The sequence below is a fragment of the Schistocerca piceifrons genome, chromosome 11, assembly GCF_021461385.2.
Source record: "Schistocerca piceifrons isolate TAMUIC-IGC-003096 chromosome 11, iqSchPice1.1, whole genome shotgun sequence".
NCBI classification, from domain to species: domain Eukaryota; kingdom Metazoa; phylum Arthropoda; class Insecta; order Orthoptera; family Acrididae; genus Schistocerca; species Schistocerca piceifrons.
The window spans coordinates 137,808,455-137,821,576 of NC_060148.1; the positions used below are offsets into that span (position 1 = coordinate 137,808,455).

General features: G+C 44.1%; 1 protein-coding gene across 1 annotated transcript in view; it reads right to left on the reverse strand.

Annotated features, from left to right (window-relative positions):
• Window positions 1-1,351: 1,351 nt before the first annotated feature.
• LOC124719970 (ankyrin-3-like) overlaps window positions 1,352-13,122 on the reverse strand; it is a 51,115-nt gene continuing 39,344 nt past the window's right edge. Inside the window, exon 5 of the mRNA XM_047245188.1 lies at window positions 1,352-2,014. Coding sequence (XP_047101144.1) covers window positions 1,528-2,014 — 487 coding nt within the window. The 3' untranslated portion in view covers window positions 1,352-1,527. The remainder of the gene's footprint in view (window positions 2,015-13,122) is intronic.

Below are 13,122 nucleotides of genomic sequence, written 5' to 3' on the forward strand. Positions count from 1 at the left end.
TGTAACACGAAGTCCTGTGGCTGCACAAAAAGCATTATGCAACATGGTGGCGTTGCTGTCAGGGTTACTCCGAGCCGTAATCCGAGGGAAGCGATCATGTACTGCAATACTAGCTCTTGGGCAGCCTGAGCGAGGGATGTCATGGACAGTTCCTCTCTCTCTTTATCTGCTCCATGTCTGAACAACATCACTTTGATTCACTCTGAGACGCCTGGACACTTCCCTTCTTGAGAGCCCTTCCTGACACAAACAATGCGGACGCAATCAGATCGCAGTACTGACCGTCTAGGCAGGGTTGAACTACAGACAACACTAGCCATGTACCTCCTTCTTGGTGGAATGACTGGAACTGATGGGCTGTCGGACTCCCTCCGTCTAATAGGCGCTGCTCATACATGGTTGTTTACATCTTTGGGTGGGTATAGACAACTCTGAACAGTAAAATAGACTGTTTCCGTGATACAGTAGCCAAAGCCAACATCTATCTTCAGGAGTTCTGGGAACTGGGGTGATGCAAAACGGTTTTTCATGTATGTAATTGGCTTAGAATAACATGTAATCTTAAATTACTCTAGATGAGATACAGCTCTGAGCATTGTTTGATAGATTGTTACATTGACTCATAAGGCCAGATTAATAATATTTTACCTTTTATTTCTTGAAGTTGTCGTGATCTTACGGTTTCCACTTTGTGCAGCATACTACATGGAAGAACCAGACAGTAATTGTTTCACCAAAGATGATTTATTTTCATGTATGTGGACTCCTTCAATGAAAATTTCTGTGGGTGTATGCCTTATCATAAATTTTGGAAATTGTTGCATTGTGAACACATTTGCATCTCCGCAAGACATGGATATAATTAGTGAGTGTGTTTCTCTTGTAAATGCTTGTCCTTGGCAAGTAAGAAAATTCTTGATGTTTTTAAGAAGTGCTGTAATATCATTATGGTATTATAAGAGGAATGGTTTGTTTTGAGTAATCATTGTTATTTTTTCCACAGCTACTGTGATACTGTATTACAGTATTCTGAGACACAAACTAAGCCTCTGGGGCTTCCTTGGGGATGACTGATGTTGCTGCTCAATACAACGTGCTCTTTTTCTGTTCAGACGACTGTCTTTGGACTTTCATCATAACTGTTTACTTAAAGTCCTACTTGACGGACACTCACTGGCAGTGTTTGCAAACTGTGCAGTTGGCTGAATAAATAAATTGTTGTTGATTAAATTGAAGATTTATTGTTACTGTAGTCCAGCAACATACCGCAACAGTACAGCGCCTTACTGCCACACTGGCTGTGGTGTTGTGTGTAATAGCGTATTTTTACCAATTACTTTACAATAATGAATTTAGTTAAAAACATGTTTATTATTAATGAGATACGTATCAATTATTGTTGAGATTTCATGGAAGGAAACTCGCTTCTTGCTACACACATTAGCGTATATGAATCTCACATTGTCGCTGCTGTTGTGATTTTACTAGAGCAGTGTTCTATTTACTTCAGAGGTGTGTATTGTAGTGCTAGTCTCGTGTTATCCTGTCTATCCAGTGTTGGTGGTTGAACTGCCTGGCGCGGTCCACTGGGGTTTTCCCCTTGTGATTCCTGGCCCCGCTGTCAGCCCCTGCATCGAGTAGTGCAGTCGCCTCCTCCGTGCGGCCATGCTCGGCCGCGAAGTGCAGCGGCGTGTCCCCGTCCACGTTGCTGGCATTGGGGTCTGCAGACGACGCCGCCAGCAGCCGCACCACGGCCGGCCGGCCGCCCCATGCAGCCCAGTGGAGCGGCGTGTTCTGGACCCAGTTCCCGGCGTCCACCTCCGCGCCAGCCCCCACCAGACAGCTCGCCGCTTCCGCGTGACCCTCCCAGGCTGCCCAGTGCAGCGCAGTATTCTTGTTCCCATCCGTCACACCCACATCAGCCCCTGCTGCCAGCAGCATCTGCAGCTCTTGCACTGTCCCATCGTTAGCTGCCTTGATCAGCCTCCTGCCTTTCTCTGCTGCAGAGAGGGTCCTACACAAAACACAGAAACTCTCATACTTTCCTTCAGACACACACTTCTGATGAAGAAGCGTATCAGAGTGGTACAACTGTAACCAATTCTAAAACTCATCTCTCTGACAACTGATAAATCTCCCTTCTGTGATACAGAACACTGAGAAAGTTGTTATATATTAACGTACAGATGCACAGTTACGTCATATATATATATATATATATATAGAGAGAGAGAGAGAGAGAGAGAGAGAGAAAGAGAGAGAGAAACTTTCGTCTTATATTCCTCTGGCTGTGATGCGCCTTAAGGCGACAGCGAGATCATGAGAGTAAATTAAAGTTTAATGTACTTGTCTCAATATGACAACCGTTGGAAAGTAAATCTTGTTTCCTGGAAAGTTCTGCAGTATGTAATTTACATGCGACAATCTCGCTAGGACGGGTCTAAACGAAAATACCTTCCTGCTGATACAACGCACCGTGCGGCATGTGTTCAGGAGAAGAATTTAGTAACATTTTCTGAAAGTGAAGTCAATTAAGAAGTAATTATTTCCATTATTCTGGTAAATGACGTATTAAAATAATGAATCCAATATCCGCTGATCGATAAAACATATAATTCCTTTTTCTAGAAATATTTTGGGCCGACAGATTTGCAAATGTTGATGATTTTATTGAAAATCATACAGTTGACATACTCAAAACTCATTTTATAGTTCTGATAACTGCATGAGATAATAATGGTTCTTTTCTATATAGAGAGAAACAGACGTGAATCCTGAATGACTGTACAGGAACCAACAGCTCTGAAGCCCTTTTGACTCCTACAGTGCTAAACTTGGTGTGGTCCCCGTGAAGGCAGTGTATTTATGTTTGCCTCGCACACATGTTTGAGTGTGTGTGTGTGTGTGTGTGTGTGTGTGTGTGTGTGTGTGTGTGTGTGTGTGGTCTGGTGAAGGTGTACCCACGGTGTGACACTGAATGTTTGAAGTAGTGTTACTTAGTTTTTAAATGCACAGATCACTGACAGACATCAAAGTCACATGTCCAGATTCAAAAAACTCCTACAGATGAGAGCCAGACTCTGAGCTTTTTGGGCAATTTAATACGGATCTGTGGAAGCTGCTTCACAAACAGGCGTTAATCTATCATTACTGGTACTTTAATGGTAATCATTTATAACCTGACCAGAATCAGTGACGATTTAAGACACTTAATCTACTACGGTTTCTCATTACTACTGAATATTTTATGGAATCGCCACTTTAATTACAGCTCGTTGCCGCATGAGTACACCCAGTGCATGATCCCCTCTCCTCCAATCCAACAGATTTTCTGGGTGGACAAGATGCTGCAAGTGTAAATTCTGTTAGATCAGTTGTATGTGGGCTTCTGTGCCACAAAGTTTTTCGCTGTTAGAAAATGATCTGCTACTCTGTACTCTAAATCTGTTGCTGAAGCAGCCACACACAACTTCTACAGAGCGATGAGTCTTCGCCTTTCATATGTGTGGTTATTGGGGCTGGTAGTGGTACCACCCAGCATGGGTGTGCCTCAGCTGTGAACCGATGATAGCCACCTTCTATACACGAGTGATCTCTGATGGGGTGTGGTGTAGCAGGCAATTTGTTGAGTGGTGTTTCTAGCACTGATGTACAATGGATATGGTGGAGACCTGCAAACCATGCCCAAAACTGCATGCATGAAAATGAAACCTACACGTCATAAGCTTTTCTAGCATTTTCTCTCATATTTTTGACAAATATTACATACATATAAACTTCGTTAGTAATAATGAGTCACTCCCAATTCTTTCAGTATTTAGCAGCAGTCCTTCCACTGGCCAAAAAATTTCCTAACAGAACACAGCCAGTGGTGTGTCACTTTCTATGTAATGACAGCATCTTCAAGACTGCCTTTAGTGTCACAATGCTACAGTACATACAGATGTAGGATCTCAAACCATGGGACTGACTGTGCTCCCATAAATTAAAAGTTCGCTCTCTGCATATGGATTATTGTACGTAGAATACTAACAGGAAATGGGGTAACTTATGATTCACTCTGAAATGTATGAATGACTTTATAAAAAATTTGTTATACTTAACGGACTTTTACCTGAATGAATCTCAAAACAGCGTTTTTCATTTATAATTTTGGCACACAATTTTTCCTCTCTAGTGATGAAAAATAATGTTTCACCTCATGAAAGTAGCAGGAACACAAACCTACTATAAAAATATAATTCAGTTATAGTAAGTAGTTTTGAGAGGCACCCGGCCGGGGTGGCCGAGCGGTTCTAGGCGCTACAGTCGCTACAGTCGCAAGTTCGATTCCTGCCAAAGGCATGGATATGTGTGATGTCCTTAGGTTAGATCGGTTTAAGTAGTTCTAAGTTCTAGGGGACTGATGACCTTAGAAGTTAAGTCCCATAGTGCTCAGAGCCATTCGAACCATTTGAGAGATGGTATGTGCCACAAGCAATAATTGAAGTGAAATTAATCTAATGCACTAAGAAAGAAGAAGCCAATCACACTGAAAACAATGAACATGCACTGAAGTGAAATGATATCCTGGAAAACCACTCAGAAAAGTTGAACTTGCAATGAACATTAGTGACAGTTTAAATTTGGTTTGACATCACGACCGCAAGTTAGATTTCCTGCTTAGCATGAACAGACACTTTAACAGATTTTTTAATCTTTCACTTTGGGAGACAATTAATAGGATTTCTTTTCTTTAAAATAGTGGTTTAGTGCATTAGTGATCAGTATATTTTGGTTTAGGAATGCACTTAAATTCCATGTGTTTGTAAGTTGCTCTGTTGGTGAACAGGTTTTTTCCACCATGCAGCTCCATTCATCGTTTGTCTACTATTCAGAATTGCAGGCAAAGTAAACTTGGAGGGATAGGAAACTGTGTAATTTATCTGTGATGGGAACATTATCACAAATTACCTCCTACCTGCTGGCTCTGAGTTTTGTGGTCAGCAAGGAATTATTTAGATTATTCCCTGAAAAAAAAAAAAAAAACTCTCCAACAAATACTCGGAAACAGAATATAGCTTGTGATTTATTAGATCAACATTGATCGAAGTGTATCTGCTAGATGCTTCATATGGAATGAGAATGCATTTGGACATAGCAGTGATTTCTAGTCTTTCGTGACGTTCAGTTCCATGGATTGAGATCCAACATCTGCATGTCCTGTAGCATTGTGACACTAAAGATGGTCTTGAAGGTGCTGTCATTACACATGAAGGAATACGCCACTGCCTGCGTTCTGTCTGGAAATGTTGTGGACAGTGGAAATGCTACTGCTAAATACTTTTACCAAAGGTATAAGTCTTCATGAAAGTTACAACTTGTATCTTATAAGTAATTTTTGTGTCACAGCCGTCTACTCTTTCAAGCACTGACATACGGTTATGTTCCTAACTAACTCAAACCGTATTGTAAATTGTGGGAAAATACATATGATCCGCAAGCATCGTCTCGTCTGTTACATTTATGGAGATGATATTTAGGCTAGTTTTATGAGCTGGAACTGTTTTGTAGTCAATTACTGGTCTCGTAGTTCAAACGTGTGCAGTTTTCTGCAAATTTTAGTTCCTGTTGAACTGCAAACTGATTTATGGGCATTATCCTTACATATCTTCTTCATCTTGGAATCCTGAAGTCCTTGTCATATTACGAGATGTGATTTAAAATCAGTAGTATGTGATGTTGATGGCAGTAGCCACCCCATACTAATCTGGGTATAGTGGTGTCATAAGATGCTGACTAACGATGACTGTGGATGCCTCGTTAATTATAACACTGTATATCATGTTAGTCACTCATCTGTTAAATCGCATTTTGCTCACAGTCACATAAAAATTGTTTTTCACTCAGTCATATGCATTATCAAACCCAATTATCATTTTCGCTGGATGTGATTTACAAGCTGAGGTCTGATATAAAATATATCTGTACATTCTGGCAATAGATCTGACATGTTCCTAGCTATAGTTCTATGAAAACTGCATTCAGCTCGATTCTTTATGAGAAGCAGTTTTAGTTGGTTGGTTGGTGTGGGGAGTAAAGGGATCAAACTAAGCTGTCATCTGTCCCTTTCCCAACATTCAAACAGCTCTGGGGTTAAAAACATTACCAAAACGATTTCGGGAAAGTAAAAGACGAAAGACTGACTCGAAACTACACTGAAGAAGAAAACAAAAAAGGCTAACAAAAGGGGAAAACGTAAACTAAAAGAAAAAACAGTGGATGGTATCAGAATAATATAGCAGATGGCCAGGACTGGGTGATCACAACAGGAATAAAGGATGTGCGAGCCACTCTGCAACACACTAAAACCTCCATCCTTAAAGACAAGGCTAGACGAACTTGGACAGGGAAAATACGAACACCAAGGCTAAAAAACAGCAAAGAAAGAGTGAGGAAGAGTTAAAATAAAGGTAGAAAAAGCCAGATGCTCACCACTAGATTGTGTGATAAAAATTCCCCTCACAGATAAAACGTAAAACGATGTCAACCGTTAAGACATTGACTCCCAACACCGTTAATAGTGTGATGGGAAGGTTAAAAGTCCACTGCAGAACAACTAAACTAGGGCAGTCCAGTGAGATGAGGACGACAGTCAAGTGGGACCTACAGCAACACTGAGGTACGTCCTAGCGACGGAGGAGGTGTCTATGAGTCAGCCAGGTGCGGCTGATTTGGGGTTAGCAAAGGACAACAGACTCCCTGCAAGTGGCTTGCATGGATGATTATCACAGATTCGTATTCTCCTTGACAACACATAGTTTATTTGGTGTATTGACCGTGTGTCATTCAGCATCCCAGATCCTGAAAACTTTACAGCATAAGACCAACTGGAGATCAGTCTCCAATGATAAGATTTCCAGAGTTAGTTTACTGGTAGCATGTTTGGTCAACCTGACAGCAAATTCACTGCCCAGGATCCCAGCATGTCCTGGGGTCCTAATGTAGGTAACTGAATGTCCGCTGTTGCTGAGGGCACAAAGAGACTGCTGGATAGTTAACAGCAAAGGGTGGTGAGTGAAGCACTGATTGAGAGCTTGTATGCTACTTAAAGAGTCACTAGAGATGACGAAGGACTCACCTGTGCAGGAATGGATATGCTGAAGAGTGCAAGAGATAGCTACCAACTGTGCAGTGAAAACACTGAAGCTATCCAGCTAGGAGCTCTGTTCAGCATGTCCTACGTGAGCATAAGCGGAGCCAACAAGAGCCATTGAACCATCTGTGTAGACTGTTTCTGAGTCCTGGAACTCACCAAGAATAGAGAAAAACTGCCATGGAGGCCACAGGTGGAACTGAGCCTTTTGGGCTTTGCGATAGGTCCAGACGAACCAGTGGCTGTGGTATGGACCACGAACTGAACACATAGAAAAGTGATAGAAGGAAAGTGTCGAGATCAGTAAGAAGCAAACACAAACTGCAATTTGCATCCCCAATCTGCGCTGCTGTTGTCAGGGATGGATAGCCATATTAGGAAAGGAGATCATAATTTGAATGGTAAGGCGAATAATGAATATGGGCAGTGTAATTGGCAAGCAACTGCTGTCACCTAATTCGCAGTGGAGGAACACCAGCTTTTACAAAGACGCTGGTTTGGGAAGCTCCTGTCGCACAGTGGTGTATGGAGTCCAGCAGCTGGAATGCTGAGGGCAATGCAGAACCACACACCAGGCATCCCTAGGAAAGAAGGGACTCCAAAGTGCTTTGCACAGCTGCAGCAGTGTAGGGCGATCAGCACCCCATTCGTTGTGGTGCAGGCATTGAATAACATTAACATGCTGCCAGCACATTTCCTTAAGCTGACGAAGATGGGGAAGCCAAGTTAAGCAAGTATCAAAGACCAGTTCCAAAAAGCAGAATGTCTCCACTACATTAAGTAGTTGGTCATCAAGGTAAAGTTCCAGATGGAGATGGCAGTACAACAAAAACAGGGCATGACGCAAGTCTTGGCAGTTGAAAACTGAAACCTGTGAGTGAGGACCCACTGCTGCATCTTTTGTATGACTTCCAGCAGTCGACGTTCAGCCACACCAACAGAAGAGGAGCAAAGGGAAATACAAAAATCATAAGCATATAGGTGGGGAGACACTGAGGACCATTAACGATTATTAAAAAGATTGGAACGCTCAGGACAGAGCCGTGTGGGAGCCCATTCTCTTGGATGTGAGACGAACAGTGTGAGGCACCAGCTCCAGCTCTGAAATGCGTAGCGACAAAAAGTTCCATATAAAAATCGGGAGCGGGCCCCAAAGACACCACCCATGCAGAGTAGAGAGGATGTGGTGTCGCCAAGTGATATTGTAGGCTTTCGTCAGACCAAAAAAGGCGGAAATGAGGTGCTGACGCCGGGAATGGACCATTCAGATGGCAGTCTCCGGGTAGAGTAAGTTGTCAGTGGTGGAGCGAACTCGCCAAAAACCACCATGGGAGGGAGCCAGAAGACGCTGAGACTTGAGGAGCCAACACAACGGCCAGCTCACCATACATTCAAGCAGCTTCCACAGAACGTTGGTGAGGCTGATAGGACGATAACAGTCCAAATCTAGCAGGTTCTTACCAGGCTTTAGCACTGGGATGATCATACTCTCCTGGCACTGCGATGGGGAGTCGCCATCGCTCAAGATTCAGTTGATGATGACAAGGAAGTGGCGCTGATAATCCACTGACAGACGTTTAAGCTTTTGGGAATGGATGTGGTCTGTCCCAGGGGTTGAGTCAGGAGAATTGGCAAGGGCACTGAGCAATTCCCACTCACTGAAGGGAGCACTATATGGCTCGGATTGGTGTGGAGCGAGAGATAGGAATTGTTGTTTCACCACTGTTTAATTCTCAGATGCAGAGGTGTGAAGATAATGATCCACAAGACATTCTGCTATTATGTGGGGATCGGCATATACAGCTCCATCTCAAAATTCCATGTATACCTGCAGGAGTCTCATATCCGTAAAGGCATCTGAGCTTGGTCCAGACCTGGGAAGGAGAGGTTTTTGTGCCAATGGTGGAGATGTACCGTTACCAATACTCCCATCATTCAATGAGCTGACAGACCTGGACACGATGCTGTTTGAAGGCAATGATACACTCTAGAAATTCATGGCGCCTATGATGTTGAAGGGCCCACCTAGGTACTGACTTCCACTGGGGCAACCTGAGGAACTAGGAATTCAAGATTCAGCTTGGGCAACAATGGTAGTAATGGTGGTCCTACACAAAGAAGATTTAACAGTTGTAGTGCACTTGAAAGCATCCCATTCAGCCTTGGTAACAACCCATATGGGCAAGTGTCCAGGCGATGCTGGGGTAGGGACAGAAAGAGTGGAAAGTGGTCACTACCACACAAGTCGTCGTGAGATCTCCAGTGGATATAAAGGAGCAGACCAGGACTGCAAACCAAGGGATCAATGGCTCATTATGTGTCATATATCACACTAAAGTGAATGGGGGCACCTGTAATGAGGAGGCAAAAACTGAGGTGAGTTAGTAGATCATTGAAAGCCTTACCACAGCAGCAATCTTGGTTCCACTCCAAGCAAAGTTAGGGGCATTAAAATCACCCAGAAGTAGGAAAAGTGGGGGTGGGGGTGGGACTTGAGAAATTGGTGCAACTAATACATGGTGCAAAACTTCATCGTCTGGAGGGACGTATATATTGCTGATGGTAATTTCCTGCATTGTCCTCACAGTTCCCAAAAGTGTTTCAAGGGACATAGGTTCGCTACAGACATAGACATAGATGCAGACTCCACCTTGCAGTCTGTCACAGTCAGTACAATTTTTGTAGTACCCAAGTCAGGCACAAAGGGCTGGTGTCCACATCACAGGAAACCACGTTTCCTGAAAAGCACTGCAAAACGCAAATGTCATAATTCAGCGAGGTGGGAGAAAAAACCGCCGCAGTTCCACTAAAGGAATAGGTAGTCAGTCATTTGGGAATGCATGAAGGGATCAAGGAGACAGTTTATGCCTCAGTGTCACCATGAGTGCTGGTATCCAGGACTGTTGCGTCTGAAGCGTCAGCAAGATCTAGGACCTTGAGGGATTCTACGATCTCCACCTCGTCCTCAGACCTGGAACTGCTAGGGACTGGTGGTGTTGGGACCACTGGTGAGCCATAGTAAAGTTAGCTTTGAAAAGCGCGCCACAGCACGTAGCGTGAAGCAGTCGCCCTCCTTTCTCTGACGGTGGTGCTGTTGTCGCAATTGAAGGCTTCGGTGTCTCCCTCTAGAGGGAAAGGGGAAACGTGGGCTGTTCGCGTGTGTTCATGATGTGGCTGTATGGGCTCTTGTGGAGAGTTTGCAGTTGCGGCATGAAGAAGCGACTTCTCTTCTGGTGCCTGAGGGACAGCGCGTAGACTGCGGCATCAGCGTAAGCGACGCGAACAGCGGCTCCATGGTATGCGGCGTTAACTGCTCGTCGCGAAAGGAATCTTCCTGAGCGTGGGTCGCGAGGGGCCTAATTTGCAGTTCGGCCGTATGCTGTCGACCGGCGAGGAGGTTCTGCGTCCGTTGAAATGGCTGGCAGCGGGCGGCTCTGCAGAGGTGTTGCGTTGGTACAGCCTGGGAGTCGTAACTCACCAGAAGTTGAGTACTGATTATTACAGATTTTATGAAGTTTAATTGAATTCAATTTACTTGTTCTTGTTAATTATATCAACTGTATATTTTGGGAGTTTCCCGCCATTCATTCTCGTCTTCCCACCTGCGGGAAGGTGGTAACATTAGAAAGGGTGGTCCGTTTGTCCCCTTTTGAGGACGAAAGGGGGGGGGGGGCGAGTCAGAGTAAATCTGTGGTTCGGATTGCTTCTTTCCTCTCCCAGCTTACGTACGGGTTTGATTCAAATGGCTCTGAGCACTATGAGACTTAACATCTGAGGTCATCAGTCACCTAGAACATATAACTACTTAAACCTAACTAACCTAAGAACATCACACATCCATGCCTGAGGCAGGATTCAAACCTGCGACTGTAGCAGTCGCGCGGTTCCGTACTGAAGCGGCTAGAACCGCTCGGCCACCGCGGCCGGCCACCTACGGGTTTATTCGACTGTTAGCCTCTGCTATGTCTGTGAAAGTCTAAGGCACCAATGGTTGTACTGTTTAAAATGCAAGGCACTAAGAGTGATTCATTCTCTCGCCTGCCATAACTGGTATTACTAGACTCACATGTAAAAGGTACTCCAAGAAAGAAGAAAAAATTCCTTTTTCGTCGTAATAAGAACTAGTCAATTGCATAAGGAATTCCTGCTCATCTGGAAGCTCTAACTTACGTAAATCTGTGTTTATGTATATATGGCTATAATCAAGCAAGGTTGTTAATGTATGCCATAGTGGATTATTTTATATTGTTTATAGCCAGCAAGAACTGTTGTGTGTTTTTCTCAATACAGTACCTTTTAAGGGTTTTACTCATATGTTTGCCATTTCATTACAGGTAGAAATTGTTGCCTTGAAAGGAGAATGTTGTAACGGTTCGCAAGTCTCAACATGTAGTGCTGGAATTGCTGTGGGAAAACATATGCCCAAATCACCAGCAGTTAAAGCACCATATAGGGGGTAGGACGTATGTCTTCACATCACATCTATATACCATCACCTTGATTTCTTGGGAAATGAACCTACCTCAAAGGGCAAGATGTAGGCGCCAGTAGCAACCCTATTGGTTTTCAGTTCCGTATAGATATGCCGAATGAAGTGAACACCCCACTGTTCTAAATTGGTGTGGTGCTTGTCGTCAGATTGCAAGAGAAGATTGTGGCGGAAAATAGTCCCCTCGACCATGTTGTGGGGGACCATGTTGATGGGGGATGACAGAAAGAGGAATATGATTGAGCAGGTCACAGGCGAGCAATAGCCAGGGCTGGGCTGACGATACTGTCTAATTTAGGACTGCCTCATTTCTCATTTTCGAAAATACAGCCACTTCGTCAAACCCGTCCTCCAGGTTCTTGATAAAGAAAATAGAGGCTTTATAGCCAGAAAGCAGTGCTGCAGACTAAATACCTTGGGGAACAAGTTTCTCTCTTTTCCATACTCCTTTGTTCCTCCCATGGTGTAACTACGGAGGGGAACAATTCAGGATCATATCTGTCAACATTATAGTTTACCCTGCTCTTCTAAGAGATTGCTGGCGCCAGTCACCAACAAGAGATGACTTGGTGCACATTATTGCAGGTCTTACACCCTGATGCCACGCACTCTGATCAGAGGCTCTCTCCACAGGCGCCACCCAGCCACAGCAAAGGCCAAAGAATCAGATTCAGTATGTCACCCTTATTTAGCTTTCCTGTGCATAATTCTGATTAAATTTATGTGTGTGTTATCTCTACATTTACACAACACTGAGCTCTCGAAAATTATGGACTACTGCTTTGTAGGCGTGGAGGTGCCGTCTGATAGCGAGCTAGATGTGTTCCATCAGGTTCACACGATGCAAATTATGTGGACGAGACAAGACGAGTTCAGTATCATTCTGCTCCAGTCACTGTACCATAATCCTGTCTTCGTGACAGGGTCATCGTCGTTGAGGAAGACATACAGCATGAAAATGTACAGGTTATCTGTATTAGTGTACAGGTAATCCTCAGCTGTCATGGTGGCATCGGTGACAGATGTCATGTAAGCCCAGATGATTCCACCCACCACATAGTCCGGCTTTCGCTGTGCAGCATATATGGACCTGTGCATCTTTTGGGTAACTGTCCACCTGGACGATGGCATGTCTGGACATGGCCATCAGCATAATGTAACCAAAAGAACATGATTCATCCTACTAGAACATACGTTTCCAGTGATCCACTGTCCAGTCTCGATGAGCCTGCTCCCACTACAGTGGTAGTGACGGTTCTGGCGTAACCACGAGCGCCAGAACGAAGACGAAGAACGCAATACCAGAGAAGGCAGTGAAATGACATGGACCAATGGTGCACTGATTAGGGCCGCACCATGCCTGCGAGAAGTGAACATAAGCACCGCTCCTTACAGCCTCGCCTGGACGTTTATGGACAGAATTGGCTTGGCATAGCAGAGAGTGCTACGAGAACTGATAGTTGTGATCCACAAACTTTGTGACAGACTTGCCTGAACA